This window comes from Ptychodera flava, chromosome 19 (assembly GCF_041260155.1).
Source record: "Ptychodera flava strain L36383 chromosome 19, AS_Pfla_20210202, whole genome shotgun sequence".
NCBI lineage: Eukaryota > Metazoa > Hemichordata > Enteropneusta > Ptychoderidae > Ptychodera > Ptychodera flava.
This window is the reverse complement of record NC_091946.1, coordinates 2,540,001-2,563,537: the sequence shown is the minus strand read 5'-3', so window position 1 is coordinate 2,563,537 and position 23,537 is coordinate 2,540,001. Positions and strand designations below refer to the sequence as shown.

The following is a 23,537-nucleotide window of genomic DNA, read 5'->3' as shown; positions in this document are numbered from 1 at the left end:
TTGACAATAGGCATTAGAATAATATTAATGTGGGAAACTGCGATGAATAGCCCGACTCGATGGAAATGACTATCTGAAATATTAGGCCTACTCCGGTTGGTTGAAGACTGACCGTTCGAAATTGTGCTCTTTCAGTATCCGTGGTACACCAAAGAAAACCTGGTTATTGTGAGTAACAACTCAAAATGTGTCTGCAGACATTGCATGGTTCCGCGCGTTCATTTGCACACCCATTTACAAGGCCCATTTGGCACATCGGGTCCCTTGAGCAGATCCATTGTTGTCCGACACTGTAGCGACACCCCCGATCAATGAACTTATTCTGTTGTTTTTATGAAACGGAATGTAGCAATATACCTTTTAGCGGTGTTTACGACATTTTCACTTTAAAATTTTACCAGCCTAGGATGTAGAATGCGCAGATTAACTGTTCATTTAGATCAATCATGTATAATCTCAAATGATAAAGGATGAGCTACAGCTTCAGTGCACCGCTGCGTTGGTTTTATGTGTGAACAAAATTATTGTCGTAAATGCAAGCTTACCCAGTGGTGGCTCCACGTCAGAAAATCAAAATGGCAGACGCCAAGCGAGTTGAATGAAGGTTTGAATGAATCGAGGTACAATTTCGGTGAGACAGCTACGTTATGGATCGACATCATGAAATCTGACCAAAAGTTTTTCCTACTTGCAATTGCTTGTTATTATAGTAGTACCGTCTTATCGAAGACTGTTACCGGTACCTTCAACTCCGTGCAAGCAGAGACGACATATGGACAATATGTCACAAAGTTTTGTTTTCATGGTAAGTAAGCCCAGAGAATCAGAGACATCGGCAGAAATGCCAGATGAACTTCAACTCATCTGGCACAGATATAACCATAGTGAAAGACCTACACGTCGCTCTATCCTAAATTTTATCAACTCCTCCCAACGCCCAGTGATTTTAGTGTCAGGTATACGCCGGTACACTGGTATTTTACACTTGCTCAGGTTTGCTCACACCATATGGGTCTGCATGCAATACATGTACATGTACATTTGGGATGGGACCTACTTCAATGTTTTTTCCCACTTGTAGACCAATGATATCGGCATATCGGACAAAGGGTTTTGACAATCTTATAAGAAGTTTCGCGATACCCTCGGGACGTCAGTGAAGTCATGGAAGTGTATGGGTTTTCACTGCATTGTCAATGTCAGTGTCAGTAGATGACTAGATCATAATATGGACATCTCTTTTTACGTCCATGACCATAATCAGCGTCCAAGAGATGTAAACTTCGGCAGACCATGTAGGTAGGAAGAGACCATGTAGCCGGCGATGATATATTTGTATGCCAGCCCATGTATCAACTTCCAAACTTACTTATTCACACACTTTCAACGGTAACTATGCACCCCATGTTTCAACTTACACCTTATATACAAACTTTCAGAGGTAATTCTGCACCCACCTGTATCGATTTACGGGCTTACTTCCAGACTTGCAGAGCTAAGTATGCACTTATGCAAAGCTCACTTTCTGTACAGTGTTGCAGCCAGGACACGCCCTTGTGACAATATCCCCAAAATGGAACCCATTATCCTGCATTCTTGTGCACTCCATGTCACCTCAGGTGCGCTCATGAGTCGACTGTTCAATGGGTTTGGTCTGCAAGTAATATCTGTTACTGACGATGGCCTTTGTTTTGCATGATTATTTTGAGGCTAATCGAAGCTGTGATTGAAAGTAATTAAAACGCTGCACTTGGTTGTAGCATGGAAGTAGGAAGTTGCAGTCCGACTGAGCTCTGATTGGAGACAGATACGGTATCTGCAATAATATTTTAGCCTATGGGCCGTACACTGTCGTTTTCTGCTGTCCTTGCTGTGTAGCACCAGCACTACACAACCAACACGACAGAAAAAGCAAGTGCACGGCCCGTGGGCTACAATTTAATATTTCAGCAACAGTATACTGTGACAATTGCCTGATATTAAAGCAAGGCGATGTGGTCCCGGTAGCTTGAATTTTATTTTGTGAAACTAATTTGTAATAAAATAATACAAAATTTGATTGACAACTGAACATGTTGTCCCCAAAATGTGCAAAATGTCCCCAAATTAAACAGTAGTGGGACACAGTGTCCCCTGCTTTAAAATTCCTGGCTGCAACACTGCTGTATGCAAGGAAACTTTCTGTGTCTACCCCCATTGTGAAGAACAAGCCCCACATTACAATGGCGGACGTGGATACAGATGGTTATGGTTATGGTTTACAGTATTTAAGTTTTTACAACAAAATGATCATATTGTGGTAAAAACTGAAATACTCTAAAAGCATTGGTTATTCACTTGGATTATATTTCCCCATTTTCACTGATAGATGAAGTATGTGAAATGACATTCCAGGGAAATGTTTAATACAATAAATTTTGTGTAAAGGTGTGCATGGCATTGTTTATTCATGCAGGCTTATGAAACTCTTCATAATCCATTTTGACCTTCCTAGGTGAAACTGCAGAAGTTCAATATGAACTTAACAGCACTGGTAAAGATGGAAAATTGTACTTCTTCCTTGATGAACACTGGCATTCAGCGAATTCCCAGAACAACTGCTGGGATAAGTTAAAATTGGCAAGAATAACACGTGAGTAGACATTTTTGAAAACAATTGAAATTAAAAATATTATGACCAATACAATAGAGTCTGTGACTAAACACAATATCTTCCCTGTTCTTGTATGAGTACTTGTATTTTGTTACAAATTTATTATATTGTCTAAATAATAGCTACTACTTGCAGTTCTGTTAAATACATTGCAATGTGGATGATATTATCATAAGAGAATGAAATACAGGTTAATCTGTAATTGTATTTTATACATCTTGAATATACATACTCCTCAGTGAATGAAAATTTGAACAGACATCTATCATTTCATATCATTTACTAATCATTGCTCTTCTCTTTAAAAATGACATCAGTTTTGGCTCAAATGAAGATATGTTAATTATCTGTACGTGTGGCTCTTGAATTTTTCAACAGATGAACTGAAGGAGGTGACGGGAAATCAAACTTTGGCACATTTTATATCTCCAAAGACATGGCATATTGTCTATGCTGACATCCATACATGCAAGGATAAAGGAAGTCCAATTAGTGAACCCATTACAGTCAGGTATAAGCTGGTATTGTTGAATCCAGACACACTTGGAAATCCCACAAGTCATTTCAGTGATGAGGAAACAGGTATGAAATTTAACTCAGTACATGTTCTGAATTGTACATCTATAGTATAGTAATAATAATATAGTATAGTATAGTATAGTATAGTATAGTATAGTATAGTATAGTATAGTATAGTATAGTATAGTATTAGTATAGTATAGTATAGATAGTGTAGTGTAGTGTAGTGTAGTGTAGTGTAGTGTAGTGTAGTGTAGTGTGGTATAGTGTAGTATAGTATAGTATAGTATAGTATAGTATAGTATAGTATAGTATAGTATAGTATAGTATAGTATAGTATATCATACCAGTATATTGATGGTGCAAATACAGCGATCTGATTGGTCGAGACGCGAGAAGAACCATGGTATGTTGGCGATGTACAACGGCTTGCATACATGTACACATTATTGTATGTTTTACAAACTTTTAAAATGTGGTTTGAAATGTAAAATTTATGATGTACTTGCTTCAATTTATAAAAAGGTCAAATCATGTGTTAGGACTACGAAGGGTATAACTGACATGTTTGAGTGTAGTTTTGGCGTCCAACAAGGCTCTGTTCTCTCTCCTCTTTTGTTTGTATTTTCATTAATGACATTGGTCTTACTCTGGCCAATACTCACCAGTTTTCTGGTGTCGAAATCGGTATTCTAAAAATTATTTATTTGTTGTTCGCCGATGACTTAACTCTTGTCAGTTCATCAAGAATAGGATTACAACGTCTTCTCAATCAGCTTTATGAATATTGTTGTAAGTGGAAGCTTTCCGTGAATATTGATAAAACTAAAATTATTGTCTTTAGAAGGGGAGGGTCTTTAAAAAACTATGAAAAATGGTTTTACAATGGGCACAGGATATCAGTTACTTCTTTTTACAGTTATTTAGGTGTAGTTTTTTCTTGGACAGGTCTTTGGTTCCAAGCCCAAAAAGCACTTAGTGAGCAAGCTAGTAGAGCGCTATTTTGTCTATCAAGTTCTTTGTGTAAATTTGGTACTCTTCCAGTTAATATTGCTCTTAAGCTTTTTGATGCCAAAATACTTCCCATTTTACACTATTGTTTGGAAATCTGGGGTTTTCATCCAGCCCCAGATATTGAAAAAGTCCACAACAAAGTGTTGCGTTCGGTTTTGAAATTATACAGTAATACATCAACAAGTGCAATGAAGGGTGAACTAGGTCGAGTTTCCATGTATGTATACAGGTATTGTAAAATCATCAAGTATTGGCTGAGATTGTTAAGAATGGATAAAAATAGAATAGTTTTCAAATGTTATGAGTTCAAAATAAGTAAAATAGATTTACAGCGTTATAACTTTTGGGCGAAAAATGTCAAGTTACTACTACAAAGCTATGGCTTTGGAGAAGTATGGGAAAACCAGGGTGTTGGCGATGAAGTAAGATTTTTAAAATTATTTAAGCAACGATGTATAGATATTGAGATACAGCAATGGTCAGAGCATTTAAGAGATACCAGCAGATTGTACTTTTACTCCACATTCAAGAAGGAACTTTGCCTAGAACCATACTTGTTACACCTTGAAAAACCTGTGTTCAGATTAGCTCTCTGCAAATTCAGAACCTCAGCTCATTCCCTTAAAATAGAAACAGGACGATGGAACAAACCCCACGTTTAGACAGAACATGTGATTTGTGTTCCATGAACCAAGTGGAAGATGAATTCCATTTTTTACTTGTATGTCCCAAGTATCAAGATCTGAGGGCAAAGTTTATATCACGCTATTATTACAACCCACCTGTTTTATATAAGTTTACTTTGTTGATGTCAGCAGATAATTTAAAAACTCTAAGACAACTCAGTAGATATATATTTTTTGCAATGAAGCGTAGAGACGACTATATGAGTAATGTAAATTTCACTTAATCTTGTCGTCTGTTTTGTAATTAGTTTCCATGATCTGGTGTTATTGTAAGTTATTTTTTCCCAGTGACCCATGTACTATATTACTTATATTTTTGTACATTTTGGCCGGTGGCCATAAGTACTGAAATTAACTTGACTTAAATGAGCTCTCAGCTTGAGCAAAAATCTGTTTTTGACGTTCCACACCAGAATTTCAAAATACTGTTATAATATAATAGCAATAAATCACACCCAGAGACGGTATACCACTTGATTTTGACTGGTTCACTTCATATATGCACTTGCTATCGCTCGTGCATATATGTCGTGAACTGGTCAAAATCTCATGATATACTGATGCTGGGTGTGCTTTATTGCTGAAGTACAGTAGAGTACTTTATTTCAAAGTGAAATATCCATATATGAGAAATACAAAAGAAACACCTTGAAAATTCACTCAGTTCTTGGGATATAGGGCCTAGCTGGTGACAAAATTGAAAACATTGATGCATGATCCACAAATGATCAGTTTATGAAAAGAATTTTACCGGTTCTTTGTGCATTGTGTTTAAATTCTCAACCATCTTTCCTTTGTGTACTGGTTGGATTATGATCAGAAATACACAGCAAATGAAACTGAGAACACAAATCATTATAGCTATGGTTGGACATTCTTAGAGCTTTGAGACTGAGTGTCTGTGTTTTGTAACCAATGTTAATAACATGAATAACATCAAAAGCTGCATACTATGAGTTGTACATGTACACAAACCATGTCTGCTTCATTGTTTTTTGTGTTCCTTGACTTCTTGATACATACCTTCAAGTCTTTTTATTTGTATGATACCATAGTTTATCCACAGTTATAAAGAGTTTCAAAATAGGTCTCACAAGGTGTAGTACATGAGATAGAAAGACTTCAAAAAAAGCTAAGTATTATGTCCACGGTGTAAGCAGAGACATGTCCTGTTATCAAAAATGAGTCTGGTGACAACTTTTATAAATCTGTAAAGAGTCGACACAGCAACTTGTCAGTCAGTAAACAAATCCTTCATAAAAGATGCATGTACCGTTTATAGCCTTATCATTTATGTCAGAGTTTTGTATTCTCAAACCACATCAGGAAATCATTACCAATGCTTTCTTTGATTTGGCCCCCAGGTTTACTTGGATTTTATCAAATATTAGTTATTGCTTACTTTGTTCTACTGTGTATATTTTCATCTGAAGTGTACCATGCCATCACCAAAGGTGGACCCATGTATTTGGTAAGTGGAGATAAATATGGGGCAGAGATTAGCATAGAAATAAGTTTTCAGAAAGAAGGATAAACATATATTTTTGTCATCAATTAGACAAATGGAAATCACATATTCCTTAGTATTGTAAATGTACATGTGGACAACAAAATTGACAATAATTATCATGTCAAAGTAAGCAACTTTCCCATCATGTAAATTAATGTGGAAAAATAATGAATCAAATGTTTATATTGCAGGTGCTAAAAATGTTATCTATAGGTATGGTACTGCAGTCTTCTGGAATATTTTTTATGTTTTTACATTTATATGGATATTCCAAAGATGGTATTGGATCACCATTGCTGGAATTTACTTCAGAATGTAAGTTTATGTATTATCATCTACAGCAGACAGATAAGATTTTATGTTAGATGATTCAGACAAGCACCTGAATGGTATAGACAGTGTATCGTGGAAGGAAGAGGATAAAGATTGGGGATAGTTAATGAATGGATTGAATACAGTTTGCAATGCATTTTCATGTGAATTTTATCATTAAGGGTACATGTATGATTAGAGTGCTATAAAATGTCTTAGAGCATTGAAAGGTTTGCCTGTCTACAGTATCAATACATACATTGAAGAAATGTCTACAGTATCAATGCTTACGTTGAAGACAAAGTCACTTGTACATATGTGGCAGCTTTGGCAATCACAGGGCTGGCTTCGTCTTCTCGGATTTCTTTACATTTTGTATTCAAATGAAGAATAGCTATAGACTATTATATGCATTGTAGCACACATCCATTTTCAAAGTATCACATTTCTGAACTATTTTAGTGTATTTATTTAACATGCAGCTATACCTGATATGAAATTTTGAAAACATCAACATAGTGATGAAGGTCTTCATTTAAACTACATCTCATCCCTTTGAGTGGCGATAAACTAGACTTTGATACTTTTTGTCAAAAAGGTTGTAAGTTCAGTAGCAATTTTACTACCTACCATTGTGTGTATGTTTATAGAGTTGTAGCTTTCCTGTATTCTGCTTTGTAATGCATAGAGTGTATGACAAATGGTATTTTTATTACAGTTCTGGACATATGTGCACACTTTCAAATGCTCTACCTTCTGATCAATCTTTCATTGGGTTGGACTCTGGGAAGTTCAAAAGTTCACCATTTACAAGAAAATCATTGGAAATCAAGGCCAGTAATACCAGTTGCACTATTTCTGTCAGTTTATCAGGTAAATGACAATCACCTTATCTCCATTCCAATTCTTCAAACCTTGCACCTTTTAACAAAACATGTCTGCTACTTGGTATTCTCATTTTCCAACACAATATGTGTCATATATGCTCTAAAGATGCGGTCAAAACTGTGCAGTCAAAATTTTAATCTTATTTTACTGCAATGACATGTGTATCTCTGAGCCGCTTGCGGCCGCCTACTAATTATTACATAATTTATCTGCAGTGTAATAGCATTGATCATGTTTTCAGGTTTGTTATTAACTGTAGCTGCATGCAAGCGACTTCAGACAACTCTGCCAAAAATTTGGACAAATTTTGTTGTTGTATGCACGACTGTTGTTGCAGCTTGTAGTCTGAGACAAATTCATATGAATAACTGTGACTTTTAGAAGCCATTGTAACACTAGCAGGTTTTATTTTTGTCATTTATGCTGAAAATGCAGACAAATATTTATGCATATTAATGAGAGAAAAAATGACGTTATTTGCGATCAGTGCTATATAAAATGAAATTCTGAAAAGTGACACAGCATAATCACTGATATAAGGGATGTATTCTGCTATGCTCATGATGATTCTTTCTATACACCAGGGTATTTTATTGATGTGGGAGTTACTGGAAGGAAGTGAACATAAAGTGTACAATGCTTACCAAAACACAGCAGGAGTTTTACTGATAATTATTAGAATCTTGCTAGCCGTCATCTTTACTGGAAATTTATACAATACTGTCTCCATTGAAAGAAGTGCACTGCGGAGAGAATTCTACAAAAACTTTGCCAAGGTATGGTATCAATTGTTTTCCAAAAAACTTCATTGATTGATGATTTGGTATATTGATCATAATAAACTAGATTGTCTTACTTGAACCTTTTCACCCCCATTTCCCTCTGTAGAAGTCTAACTTTACCTTAGAAAACAATGAGATTGGTTCAAACCATGGCGGTGAAAGGGTTAATAAATGCTGCTGTTATTCCTTGCAATCAATGGTGTCTGTAAAAGAATTAGCAGTGCTCTAAGGATGAATGCAAATCTCCCACACACAGACAGACACTTTGAAAAGTTTATTTCTGTCGTAAATTTACTCAAACTTCACATTTCTGTTTGAAAAATTATTATTGAGAAATTTATAAAGAACTTTGCAATGTTGCTACAGATCAAACTATCACTTAATCTTTTTTGTCCTGTATGCATTTGGTTTTCTTACAAATCATCTTATACTGACAGAATATCTAATCTAGCAGAGAGATTTATCAAAATCACTTTTATTATAGTTTGACTGAGATTGCTAACAAACTTAGCAATCATAAATGACATGCTTAATTCAATATCTCAATGTATGGTTCCAATGTGTGAGTACATTCTTAACAGATACATGTACATGTATTCTAAGAATCAGATCACAGTCCCTAACGGATCTGAGGGTCTATGATCAGATACTTAATTCTTTCTATCCCTTCATAGAAAAAACTGAATAAACTCAGAGAGCTTGTCCTTGGTTGATATATATATCTATGAGTGTGACAAAATGTAAACAGTAAGATCCTGTATAAAAGAGGACTTATGGAAAGTAGGTGTAGTTGACCAAACTGCATACTTGTGTTTAGCAGTCAGAAGAATTTGTTCCCAGTATCCATTTAATTTCAATGTTTCTGATTTGTTCACATAAAGATCAACACATACAGCTGCTGTTGGTTAAATCTATAGAAAATGAATTTTAGTTTGAAGAAGTCTATTTCTTCAACTTGAAGTTTGTAACATTCATTTCAAAATGCCCCCTCCAATGAGGATCCACAGCTTTTGGACAGTGATATAGATTGTCAACATAAGCATTGTGAGTCTGTAGTCTTGAAACACAATGAATGATGACAAAGTGACAAATTTAACATGTTGAAAAGCACTGTATTTACTATAAACATGCATTTGTAATCTTCTTGTCAGACTCTAGTGTCTATCTGATATTCCAATGTCTCTGAAAGCTCTAAATAACATTGCGAGATTCTGTAAAAAACACTGTTTTACAGAGTCAAATAATAAATACCAACTGGCCAATCACATTAGAGTATGTAAAACTGTCAACAAATAACCAAGTATTACTGCCATTGAATGATAAATACATACAAAACTTATCATTTATACCATAGACCCTTGAGAAAGTAAGGGCCTGTATTTATACTGATCCAAAAGATCAGAGAGATGCACAGATCATATGAGTATAAACACACTTCTAATTACAAATGTATACACAGATCATATTAGAGATGATATAGAGCTGTGCAAAATGTAACAAGATTGCATTCTAAAATTGAATAGTACAAAACTCATCAAATATTTGTGTATATCACAGATGTCATACATCAATATTCAACCTCGTTTTAAAAAACAAGCTATGATATCCAGATTTAAATGACAAAGTCTTGTCAAACCTGATACATTGTACATTGATCCAACTGTTTTCACAAATGCTAGTTCATACTGAAAATAAGACAGAATGTCAAGGGAGATGATAAAATTTTGACATGTTTGTAAAGTTGTCTGTCATATAGATTCTGAAATATTGCCTACTTTCTGGTTATCTGGACTTTCAAAAGTACTGATATAGTTAGGCTGCATGTCTAGATCTGCTAAAAGCAGTGTTGTGGGACTCCTTATGTTTATGTGTGCATGTATGTGTGTAGGTATTATCCTAGTTAGTCTACATTTACATCTCTAACCCATCCAGCCAATGCTGTCAATTGTAATCCAATATATTTTGATGTTGCTTTGATATCATGAATATAAACCTATCAATTATTATTGCATAGGACAAAAAGTTATTGCTATATTATCTTAAGATTTTTCACAATATACATGTATACCAAGTTATCTTGTTTCTGTTGGTGGGCTGCCTCTTTAATTTAAATTTTATCATTTTAAGTTTTTAAAAAACATGCCACAAACAAAGAGTAACAAATTATTAATTATTTACTAAATAGTTTTGTGACTATACTTAATAATTGACACTTATTTCATTAGCCTAGAATGTCCATGTATTGAAGTTTTAAAAGAGTTACTGTAAATGGCTCAGTTAACACCATTGTCTATGATTTATTTATTGCAGAAACATCCACATATCAGGATGTTTTTCTATAGGTCATCAAATCTTACTTCAGGTTTTGGAGTAAACATTAACATTTCATGAGTCCCCACCACCTACCCCTTGGTGCACATCAAGGATTGGCTACTGTAAACTTATAGCTAACATCTTACATTTTGTGATTTGATTGCAGAGTTGCCTTATCTGGTTTCTATGCTATCCAATTATGGTAATTACCTCATTAGTATTTGCAAATTATATCAGATACAAGGTAAGCACAGTATCTTTACAATCATTTCTTTAAATTATCAATGTCTGCAAACTTGAATTCCGTGAATTATCAATATCTGCTGACTTGAATCCCTTGAATTATCAATATTTGCAAACTTGAATCCCTTGAATTATCAATATCTGCAAACTTGAATCCCTTGAATTATCAATATCTGCAAACTTGAATCCCTTGAATTATCAATATCTGCAAACTTGAATCCCTTGAATTATCAATATCTGCAAACTTGAATCCCTTGAATTATCAATATCTGCAAACTTGAATCCCTTGAATTATCAATGTTTGCAAACTGGAAACAATAAGTCATCCCACAAGTCTGGGAAATCAGGTTGCATATGCGCTGTAGAACTCAAACTTTTCTGCCCATGTTAGAATGCTTTGAGAATTACTAGAAAACCACTGCTGTAGTGTCATTTCATAAATTTGGTCAGTTTCAACCATGGTAGAGTTATTCTTTATAATTTGCATACCTCATTTATTTTCTTCATATACCAGTGCTATATTCTCATCTGTGTAATTTTATAAATTTACATAGCAACCTATAGGTTTTTATGGACTTTGATAAGGTACACCCAGGAGATCCACAATTCAAAGAAATCGCTATACTTTCTGTTTTACAATTTCATATATCCATACTATGATAATCTCAAGAAAATATTGCATCTTGTTTGTAAAGTTCATCAACAGTCAGTATAGTACTGTCATCATAATGTAACAATTATTCTATGTAATTTAATTTATGTAGCTAATCACAATTGGAGTGAGGTCAGCCCAATCTATTTCAATGATTCTACTCTACAAACTCTTCTTATCAAGAAGTCTCTACTGGGAAGTATCAGCTCTCTCTGCCACAACCATGCCACTCAGAATGGATAAAACTTTTGGAATCAAACTTTACAGTTAACAGAATTTTACATCAATGTCAGTGTACTAGTTTAGGTATGAGAAATATAACAGTTGTTTTCCATATTTTCAAAATATTTATTTTAATTTTAACAGATGTTATCTTCAGGTATATCAACCAAATCTTGTCTTTTTGACCAGTTCCATCGCATTCTTTCCTTTACATTCACTGAAATATGGACTATCAGTATATAGGTTGAGGATTGTACACAGGTACAAAGTTTTTACAAGCCTGTCTAGATATCTCTAATGGCATGTCTTCCATATTACATATCTTTAGTAGTCCTTCCAGCAGACCTGCTATCAACCTCTGTCATTCCCGTTTTCAACACAACTATCTTCTTGCATATTTTAACTTCAAATTACTGCAAAATGTCCATGTGTTCAACCATGCAGCCTTTTACAGCTGACTTGGCACTCTAGAAGACAGCTCTAGTTTCAAGTTTTATCAAATCCTGAATTCTATCAATGAATTTTATATCAGTGAAGCAAAGCCCATTATTAATTGTTGTTGATAAAACTTTTGATTGCTAAACTGAATGAATTAGCCAAGCTGAAAACTTCCAACATGAAACAATACAAAAGTGTTTTCAACTAGCAAGTTGTTTAGTTGAAGTGACCATAAATTATTATGAAGATATTCTTACTCTTTCTGTTTGTCTAAGATTATTTTTGAATGACTTTACCAGATTATTAACATTGAAATGTGAAAATACAATCCATGATACATACATTGTAATACAGAAATACAACTCAAGAAATACCTGTAAGAATCAATGGTTATGTCGAACAAGTCAAGAATTTTGTCTTGACAACTTACTGTTTGATCATTTCTTTTGAGTAGAACACTATAATGAATCTCAAAACCAAACAAGATGATGAAGATAACATAGCTATAACATTCAATTGCTTGCTTCAGTTTAGTGTACTCTAAAAAGACAATCAGGCATCTTTAATAAAATCCTTTGTTTGCTGTCCACAGGCAGTTAGGTTTCACACAAGAAATTTATAATTGGAGCCTTATGTTATCTATTATATCTGTTTATTTTCAAGGATTGTTTAATAAAGTATTTAACTATATTTGATAGTAAAGCTATAAATTTGACATTTGATGAAGTTTTGCCCAGTAGAATTAACAATCATGTACTTTTTTCTAAATTCATGAAAAATTGATAAAAATGTTTTGCACTGTACACTCCTAATTGTCTTTATTTTTTTAGTCACTACACAAAACATGTATGATATTCCTCTGAACTTGGGGAGTCCTTGATTTTGATACCTTCAATAGGGTAAATTACTAAATTACAATATTGCACATTTATGTAGTGTTATCTTTATCTAGAAATAATTAAAAATACAATTCTGACGCCTTTGGTCTCGGTATGGTGTTCTTTGGTATCATGACATCATTATGAAAATAACTCTGAGTATTTATGAAGACAGTGTATTGCCCAAGCTGCAGTGCTAATCTCTTTCATTATACTTAGCAATATTTTCATATATTCATAGCCTTATTAACATACATCTTACATTTGTGACTGGAGCATCAAAAATCTGCTGCATTTCAGCTATTTTCATGTCAGTCACAATATGTTCTCCTTCAGTTTTAACCCATTCACCCCCATTTTCTGTAAACAGGTCCACAATTGCCATTGATAACAATGGGTTTGGGCCAAACCATGGTGGTGAAAGGGTTAAACATCGGTTAATAGTGACAGTGAGGATACATATCTGACATGATGTAAAAGTACATATTGAGTGCAAAACAAATCCTTACAATCAGATATGCTGAGGCATCTGCCTAGGAAACAATGTTTCAAGCGCCTAGAATTGGTCAAACTTATAGAATGAAGATTTTCCATACTGTTTTGAGCACATGCAAAATTCCATGATTCTGAATGGCAGATGTATAATAAATATTATATATTATTACACTTAGCATATATGGTATGATATTGTGCAATCATGTATAATCGGTGATGGTTGTTTTAACAGTTTCACAGTTGATAGGCCCAGCAAATTTGAAGCTGCAAATCTACCATGCTCTTTCATAGATGACCTTGTTTCATGATCAGTCGTTTATGTTGACTCAGATTGGCTGATGTATTTGTCTAAGCTAAAATTTCAGTCTTTGACCAAGTTGTAATCCCTGTATAGTTTTATAGATGTCAGTGTATTACATTGAAACAATGGTTAAAAGAGGCTGATCTGGATCCAGTCTTTGTTCAGTGTTGACTATCTTTTGAAATTTTAATCCATCCACTGATGTCGCTTGGAGTTGTTTCACTTATTTGTTAGCATACATAGATCAGAATGTCTGGATGAATGGAGTTCTGCCAGCGTCATGTTTTGGATTTTGTGTGTCATCTTCACACATAATATTGAAGTGCTTATTATTTTGAGATGAACATAGGTTGTCTAACCAATGGTATGTGATATGGTTGACTGTCATACTATCCAGCACACACAGGCAGGGACGTGTGTGTATCCAGATTGGATACCATGACATGATGACATTATCACATTCATTCAGACCCAAGTTTGTGATATCTCATCCTCATCATTTTTGTCTTGAATTGGCGAGATAGAGAGTCTTGGTGTTGCATGATGAGTCCAGGGTAGCTCCAACGTCATATCTGTATGCAGGTATTCCGAAAGAGCCATTTGCAATCCCCTAGCCAGATATGCAAATTGCTGAAATTGAACAACCACAAAAGATAAATTATGTCCACAGTACACATGTTTTGATTACAAATCTACTGTATACATTTGTCCAATGTAATACACTGCTTCAGAGAAACAATCATTAAAGAATATTTGATATATGTCAGTTTGTATAGCATTTGCCAGTGATATAATCCCGGGATATAATCAGATAGCCAACCCTGTGTGAGTTATTAAGGTAGAACATGCCTCGGGGACAGAAATTTGGGCTTTCAAATTTTAGCAATTCTCTTCTGATCTACCACTTAGGGGGCTCATTTTAAAGCTCTTGATGAAAGAAAAGTTTTAACTGTGTTAGTTTTTCGAAAATCAAACATTTTATTTTCCACATAGAGTTAACACAGGGATGGCAGCCATTTTGAATTTCAAATATCGGGAAATCTTGGGTAATTTGTCTCTCTAGAATCAAAATTTGCACGGTGACCACTGATTTTTAGTCCCCACGGACACCGTCCGGGGGGACTTATAGGTTTGGTCATGTCCGTCCGTGTGTGCGTGCGTCCGTCCGTCCGTCCGTCCGTCCGTCCGTTCACGCAGATATCTCAGACATGCCCAGGTCAATTTCTTTCAAACTTTGCACAAGGATAGTACCCTACCCCATACAGATGCACGTCGATTTGTTTCACAATGCGATCAAATTTGGCCGTGTTAGAGGACTTTTTAGTTTTCATCTCCATAGACTCCTATGTATAAGGCAGTCTCCATAGACTCCCATGTATAAGGCAGACCAGTGACACAGTTTTTAGTCCCCATGGATGAAGTCCAGGGGGCTTATAGTCCGTCCGTGAGTCCATCCGTTCACGCAGATGTCTCAGATATTTTGACAAAATGTCACGTGACCTTGGTGACCTTTGACCTCAAATATATATATTTGTCCATAACTCAGTAACCACAAGTGCTACACCCTTCATATATGGTATGATGGGACAGCTTATGACGCCACATATTTTACCTCATTAATTATGCACATATCTAATTTTGAGCAAGCCAATCGAGCTAGAGGTCTGATTTTTGGTATATAGGGATGATTTAGCAATACAATTTTTTTGACAAAATGTCACATGACCTTGGTGACCTTTGACCTCAAATATACATATTTGTCCATAGCTCAGTAACCACAAGTGCTACACCCTTCTTATTGTATGGTATGATGGGACAGCTTATGACGCCACATATTGTACCTCATTCATTATGCACATATCTAATTTTGAGCAAGCCAATCGAGCTAAAGGTCTGATTTTTGGTATATAGGGATAACTTTGCAATACAATTTTTTTAACAAAATGTCACGTGACCTCGGTGATCTTGGACCTCAAATATACATATTTGTCCACAACTCAGTAACCACAAGTGCCAAACCTTTCATATATGGTATGATGAGACACCTTATGACGCCACATATTGAACCTCATCAATTATGCGCATATCTAATTTTGAGCGAGCCAAAGAGCTAGAGGTCTGATTTTGGTATATAGGGATAACTTAGCAATACAATTTTTTTTCAAAATGTCACGTGACCTTGATGACCTTAGACCTTGATTATACATATATATGCATAACTCAGTAACCACAAGTTCTATAAGCTTCAATTTTGATAGGATATTAGACCTTCAGATTTCACATCTCGTACCTCATTTATTATGCACATATGTATTTCTTGGCTGGCCAACACAGCTAGAGGTCTGATCTTTTTTCCCGATTTAGAACCATAACTTAGACATGCCTCTTGTTTTATAAATTGGGAAAAATGACATAAACCTATGTGCCCATAGATGTGAACTTATACACTCCAGCGATACTTTTTAATGACCACATTTCCCTGCCCCATCAAGACTAATACTCCTTTTACAAGTGGGGACTATGTCATTGACAATGACTTGTTATTCTTGCTTAGAATGGTTGAAAGTTTTGAGCACAAGTTTAAGTCTTTCACTTTCGAGGCGCATATTACCTTAACACAGTTTTGATTACTAGCAAAGCAATCCTGACAAAATCCTGACAAAAGTAGTTTCATTTTAGCAGAGTATTGAGAACTGCTGCATACAGATATCATTAGGAAGAGGCCCCCTTCCAGTGAAGACATTCCCTCCAAAGAGGCTAACCCTGTAAACAGGCTACCACTCACTACACAGTCCCCCTCCCCCAACTTAGACCCTTTGCTTTCTATGGCAAGTAATGATTAATAGATGCAAATGACAATTTTATAAAGCAAATGTTACTGTTTTAGGTTTTCTAAAGGGGTTCAACATTGAATTTCAATCGTGTTTGGATATGATCAACCCTATTAGGGTTAAAGAACAAATATAAAGTACTAGGGAGGGGGTGAATTTTACAAAACATTTTGCAGGCTGGTCGAATTTTATGATTAGGTGGGTTATATTTCATAAGAGATTTGTATTGAATTACAGCAATAACAACAAATTGAAAAAATTTCATACACGATCATGGACCCAAGAACTATAGAAATATTGTGTTAGAGTATGTGAAGTCTATGATCAATACAACCACAATTGTACCCCTAACAGTGCTGCTTGTGGTGGTAAAACAGTGACAGTCCCTACAAATGCAAACTATTAGTGTAATTAGTCAAATAATAAAAATTGGCTTCCTGTCCCATGACACCATTGGCCTGAAAAAATGGTGAAAGAAAAGTATGCACTTTATATAAATCAATGCAGGTTTGAAGATTAGAAATGATAGGATACGAGTACAACCTTAGTAATGAACAATTTCTATATTGATACACCTGTCATGATTTTAAAATTTCCATATGAATGCAACTTAAGCTGTTTGGAATTCACTGGTATATTAATAAAGCTGTTGCAGTTACCATGAACTTTCTATGAGGATGATGTATTAAAGCCATCCATGGAGCAGAACCGCCAGTTGTCAACTACATCTTTTATACTGATTTGTACTAGATGCCCAAAATTAATCTGAACACACAATGGTCTGTATACTTTAGGGGTGGACAATTTGATATTCTGGGAATTTCGAAAAAAAAGAAAAATTCCCAGCAATGAAAAACAATCAGCCAGAGAAGGTTTGACAAAAAAGATGGGAGAGTGGGGAAAAATAATGTACAATGGATCAGATAAAAGAAACAACGCTACCTCATTAATCATACAGACCCCCCCTGGATATCATATGGTCGACCCCTTAATTCATACATAGATACCAGTCAATTCAGCCTCAATACAGCTAGGGTTATTTGACATTGCCCCTAGACACACAACAGTGTTGCAGCTGTGCCACTGTCTGTAGGGTGGGACTCCCTGGATCTTGCTCCCTGACACAAGAGTGGTGCGGCTACACCACTGTCTGTAGGGTGGAACTCCACCATTTTGTCGTACAGTGTCTATTTTGAGGGAGATTCACCATTTACAACTAACTAATTTGGGGGGCTTAATGTTTACATTTTATAGGTAGCTTGAATTCTGCTGACCCCCTCCCCGTAAAAAATGAAGGCCGCCTCATTGACAATTTGGAGAGTATGTATGAGTGTTCATTTTAATTCTTGCTGATATTTATTGAAAAATGTTTGAATTTCTGGGTTGGGTCTTTTATGTAATAATTATATCAACAATTTTTTAATGAATTTACTGTCTCTGTCATCTTACACTTGTTCGTCAGTGTTTCATGACAGTTCATCATTGATCCTGGCATTACACTTACCATCTGCATATCTCTCTGCATATTTTCACGGTACATGGCCATTCCCTGTTCCAAGTCCATTGTATTGGTTCTCACCATGTGCATATCTGTGTTCAGTCTTTCAATGCTTTGTTCCAGGCACTGTGACATCTGTGAAATCTCGTTGGATCTTTCCAGCAACATGCCAGACACAGTGAAAAGTTGTTTACATCCATAGCATTTGGGAAGGTTCCTCACTTCTTTCAGCGTATCTTTCAGAATATTGGAGTATTTATTGACTCCTAATTTGATTGAAGGTGGTTGGTGTTTCGGTCTGTGACAAAATCATTGAATAATCAAAGTTATATGAATGCACTACAAAACTGTATCAAGTAACAATCAGATAGAACTGACAAAGGGAAATGGATATATATATATATATATATATATATATATATATATATATATATATATATATATATATATATATATATATATATATATATATATATTTATCTCCCAAAAATCAACGACGCGACGTCACCAGTGATATATATATATATATATATATATATATATATATATATATATATTATATATATATATATATATATCACTGGTGACGTCGCGTCGTTGATTTTCAGAGAGAGAGAGAGAGAGAGACAGACAGACAGACAGGAGACAGACAGACAGAGAGAGAGGAGAGAGAGAGAGAGAGAGAGAGAGAGAGAGAGAGAGAGAGAGAGAGAGAGAGAGAGAGAGAGAGGGAGAGAGAGAGAGAGTTTACTGCATTCGAGGGCATCGAACTCACCTCCGTTTAACTTTACACAATAAAGAGTGTCTAGCGTTCGTCTTCTGTTGAAATTTATCCATGAATAACATTTTCTGCAATGTTGTCAGTTTCTGAAGTTTTTCTTGACCATACAGTAGACATCGTGTGGACTGCACCAAAACAAAAGTTCCAAAGTAATCGAATCAGTTTGACATAGAACGTTAACTTTAAAGTAAGACAATGATACAATCACTACACAATTGGCTTGATATTATATTCGCAGTTTATCATGTGGCTATATTGTTAGTCGTTTATCATGCAACAAATTAATGACGATTTAACTTCTAGGCAACTTTAGTAGGAGAAATCGCTGTTTTTCCTTTGTCGTGATATAAAAATCAACCGTAAACTTATGATACCATAAATGTCAATACATCAAATAAAACCAAGTCGTACCGTTTTTTAGTATGTTTTGCATTTTATGAGAATCGGGAAAGAGTCACACTGTTCTCAGTTCAGTCTATGTACAGGATTGTATACACGATCTGTCGACAATTCTTTGTACAATTATCACAAGTGAATGATATCAGAACAATGTCAGAGACAACCTTTTCCCTTCGAAAGGTATGGACGCAGACTTCAAAAAAGAATCCTCTTTCGTCGAGAAAGTAAAAAGTGAAAAGACATCAACATAAATAAATACAATGAGTAGTATTGTCTGCATCATCGTCCGGTCCGCACAACTCTGTTAGGTCGGCGTAGTGTAGTTTTGAGGGATGGTTCCAATTTGATTAAAATCAGATGTAGAGTACGGCGACGTTTACTTACCTGTTCGCGGTATTCTCGTGCTAGCAGAGGCGACAGCCAAAGAACACCGCGTAAGGGTAAGTAAACGTCGTCGTACTCTACATCTGATTTTAATCAGATTGGGATGATACCAGCCCGAATAAACACCGTTGACGAACCAAGTTGGGTCTGCATACCTGAGGTGGGATCAGTAGTCGTTTTCTGTTCAGGAGCAGACGGAGAGAACTGAGGGTAATCTTTTTTTCATAACCTTCATCGAAGAACAGACAAGTCGCCGAAGTCTAAAAGCAATAGGAAAACAAAAATGACAAAAAAATTCCACGTATTTGGAGAGAACATGGACTGAAAATATTGTGTTGTATGGGTGACCGACAACTTCAAGTTTATTAGAATAACATTTTGTCACAAACTTTGGCAGCAATTTTAGCAGGATTAAACTATCATAATCAAAGATGCACTGTCATTTGAAATAAGTTAGGTTTCGTAATGTGAAATTTACCGATTTTGTAATATCCGGAACCTCGATAATTTGGACTCTGTGCCACATCTCTGTTGCTTCATCATATGCAACATACAAACCACCAACTGCTGGTAACGATGTAAAGCTGTATCTTTCTGACTGTCCATTTCCATAAAGAGACTTCAACATAAGTAACATATTCCGATACTCGCCCTGCAATACAGACGTGTGTATGTCATTATTTGCATCTAGCATTACGTTGATGAAACCACTTTATTCATAAGGGATGTCAGCGGCGTGAAATTGATAATAAGAATGTTATTAATGGAGGGGCTGTCTGTAGAACAGAGTTTTAAGGTTGTCTTTGAGTCTTTGATACATCAGTGAACAGTAATCTCAAATGACAGCTCATTGAAGCACAGCTGACACGAACTATTTTCCACGACCATAAATATCCGATGGGCACAGTAAGAATATTTTCATTTATATCATATAGCATTATGTCGTTGGTAACAGAATAGACAAGAAATTTGACCAGAAACATTAGCTTTCCCATCTTACTTTTTGAGATACATCGCATAGAAATGCTTCCATTGCGATTTTATGCCGATCACATTGCTCTGTGACAAATTCCAGTCTTCAAATAGATACGAAGTTGACTAAAACAGAAACAGTGCCATTTTCTTTCAGCCGACATTTTTAACACGTTCGCTAATTTACGAACTTGACTTTCAGATGTCTGAATAACAAGTATGTAGCTGACTATAAAATGCAGATCCGCAATGTTATCAAAAGCACTAAGAAAAACTGCCAAACAAGCATATTTTCCCAAGTTGTTTTGTAAAGAAATGTATCGTCGTCATTTATCTCGAGATCTTGCGTGTTGAGACCACTATTTGAAGGCATTTTTAAGTGGCTTCTTGTACTAATGCTTTTGTGGAAGTTTCACGAAAACGACAATATTACAACGACGTTTTCTTGACGGAACAGCTAACACTCGATGCGCCACTCCCCGCAAGCTCCACCTCACACTAATTTGCTGTGAAGAAGTGTGGATATTAAAATATCAGTAAGCAAATTCTTTCAACGATTATCGTCTGCATAAAAGTCGAATTTCCTCGTAATTTTGATCCTTCTTCATGTTAGTTTCACCATTTTCCTGATATATTTTTCTTGGTGTCTTACCGTGTATAGTTTTTGAACTAGTCTGATATGCACTTCGGTCAGCGATCTCTGATGGGTTACGTTCACGGACAGATATCGTTTCTTCGGTAGAGAACACGCTGGCAGTTTGAATAATGGATCTACAAAGTCAGCATGAAGTTCATTAACCGTTACTGTTTTACCTTTGACCTTGAAACGGACCATCATAAAGTTTCTCTGTATTGAAAATGAAGAGATTGTCATAAAATTTGAATGATAGAGAAAAAAATATACAATCAGTTATCATGAGTTCAACAGCAGGGTTCAGTCAATGCGGTCACAAATAATGATGGTTATGCATATGAACTGTGAACAGCCACGGTTATATAGTTATCAGAATCTATGTATGTGATGTGTTTATGAAATCACGCATAACACAGAGCCGATGCGCAAAGTGGTTTAATACATATTGCATCATTTTCACAACTGACGAAGGAAGCAAATTCGTCTTCATGTCTCACCACATCTGACGAGATTTGGTTTGAAAATTCTCATTTTCTCGATGTATCATGGTACCATACACGTATTATCACGCACTTTTTGAACAACATTTCATTTCCATGGCCAAGATAATTCAAGATTTGTACATCGAAAACGTTGGTCAACGACACTTGTCGTCGATGCAGACAACGAAGCTTAAAACGGAGCTATCAAATTGAACAAAGAATACAAACCAAAACACTGGCCATTTCATGTCTTTTAGCGTTAACTCAACTGGGACCCTAATGCATACTTCTATAAATAACAACACGATGACGTAATTTGAATCATCAACTGAAGCGTCTATTTCTTCAACATTCTTATTACCTTCTTCTTTTTATTTTTACTTTCATTTACTTTTCCCACGTACTCGTCATTTTTTAAACATTCAACTTTGGCAGTCTTCGGCGATACCTGTGGAGAGTGACAGTGAAGATATAAATGATCAATTATTGATATTGGAACACGGTCTGACTTTTATGTGATAAACCGCAAAACAAGGGACAGAATAATGGATTCTGCAACTTGACATGAACAATTTGCAGAGCGATAGTTCTTCCATATTTTTCGGACTAAGGGAGAATAGTTTATTGAAGTCTTTATTTTACTCTTTGCATACAAGCAACTTTTAAAATTCGATATCACAGTTATTGTATTTTTTACTAGTAGCAGACCTATTGGTCTGCCGTACTAGTATATCTAAAGTGAACAATTATTTCAGCCATAACTATCAGCCAATACTATGTCACTGCCAAGTATATCATTGGTTTATTCCGCACACGATGGAAGTATTTGCACAGAATTACAAATGTAATGTATTTGTATAGTTGATTAGCCCACTGATTATCTATTCTGACTGCAAACCAGACAATCACCAGGCCGGCCATTTTGTTGGCTACATGGAGGATTTGGTCGGTCATTTGCCATTATCACTTGTTTAACCCTTTCACCCAGTTCCCTGTGTACAGGTCCAACTTTACCATAGAAAACAATGGATTTGGGATAAACCATGGTGGTGAAAGGGTTATGGTAGAGCACGGCTCGGGGACTCTCAAACTTTTGCAAATCTTTTCTGATCTATCACTTGTAGGGGTTCCATTATGAATAAGAAACACTTTAACTGTCTTACTTTTTTGAAGATCGAAAATTTGATTTTTCTCAAAGGAGTTAACACAGGGATGGCGGCCATTTTGAATTTCGTATATTGGTAAATCTTTGGTAATATGTTTCTCTAGTACCAAAATTTGCACAGTGACCCCCAATTTTTCTTCTTGATTTTGAAAGTGAATGGTTGAAAAATTCCTTGGGAAAATTTAAGGAAAGCTTAAGTCTTTTATTTTCGAGGCGTATGAATTTCGTACATTAAGGTTTTTAGCTCCATGATTAATATACACATTTCGACCCAGCAGACAGCAACTAAAATACGAGATCATGTTTACACGCTTATACACCATCATTTAAGAACAACAGAATGTCCCTGGTCTGAGTGTGTATGATGTAATGTTATGGATAACCAAACAAGACAACCAGACAACACACAAACACCAAACAAGACAAAAAAACTTACACAAATAGAAATTCAGGAAAAAGTGGTAATATATATATACCTGAAAGAT

At 35.5% G+C, this 23,537-nt stretch overlaps 2 protein-coding genes across 2 annotated transcripts in view; one reads left to right on the top strand and one right to left on the bottom strand.

Moving 5' to 3' along the window:
- Nucleotides 1-551: 551 nt before the first annotated feature.
- On the top strand, nucleotides 552-13,208 carry LOC139118378 (integral membrane protein GPR180-like). Its single transcript, XM_070681674.1, has 9 exons — nucleotides 552-805; nucleotides 2,495-2,632; nucleotides 3,032-3,235; nucleotides 6,237-6,343; nucleotides 6,574-6,697; nucleotides 7,413-7,567; nucleotides 8,167-8,358; nucleotides 10,844-10,921; nucleotides 11,685-13,208. The coding sequence occupies exons 1-9, from the start codon at nucleotides 661-663 to the stop codon at nucleotides 11,841-11,843; spliced, it is 1,302 nt and encodes a 433-aa protein (XP_070537775.1). The 5' UTR covers nucleotides 552-660; the 3' UTR covers nucleotides 11,844-13,208.
- The window catches only part of LOC139118377 (uncharacterized), a 17,496-nt gene continuing 2,789 nt past the window's right edge, over nucleotides 8,831-23,537 (bottom strand). The window contains exons 2-9 of the mRNA XM_070681673.1: nucleotides 23,529-23,537; nucleotides 22,249-22,335; nucleotides 21,424-21,618; nucleotides 20,278-20,451; nucleotides 19,955-20,059; nucleotides 19,011-19,141; nucleotides 18,242-18,533; nucleotides 8,831-14,536 (exon numbers count right to left, since the gene is read on the bottom strand). The exon at nucleotides 23,529-23,537 is cut by the window's right edge and continues 132 nt beyond it. Coding sequence (XP_070537774.1) covers nucleotides 14,372-14,536; nucleotides 18,242-18,533; nucleotides 19,011-19,141; nucleotides 19,955-20,059; nucleotides 20,278-20,451; nucleotides 21,424-21,618; nucleotides 22,249-22,335; nucleotides 23,529-23,537 — 1,158 coding nt within the window. The 3' untranslated portion in view covers nucleotides 8,831-14,371. The remainder of the gene's footprint in view (nucleotides 14,537-18,241; nucleotides 18,534-19,010; nucleotides 19,142-19,954; nucleotides 20,060-20,277; nucleotides 20,452-21,423; nucleotides 21,619-22,248; nucleotides 22,336-23,528) is intronic.

Excerpts from the sequence above, each read along its gene's own strand:
- LOC139118378 (XM_070681674.1), top strand. The coding sequence starts at position 661 with ATGAAATCTGACCAAAAGTTTTTCCTACTTGCAATTGCTTGTTATTAT. Across the intron at positions 2,633-3,031 it reads AAAATTGGCAAGAATAACAC|ATGAACTGAAGGAGGTGACG; the intron begins GTGAGTAGACAT and ends ATTTTTCAACAG. Across the intron at positions 6,344-6,573 it reads AAGGTGGACCCATGTATTTG|GTGCTAAAAATGTTATCTAT; the intron begins GTAAGTGGAGAT and ends TTTATATTGCAG.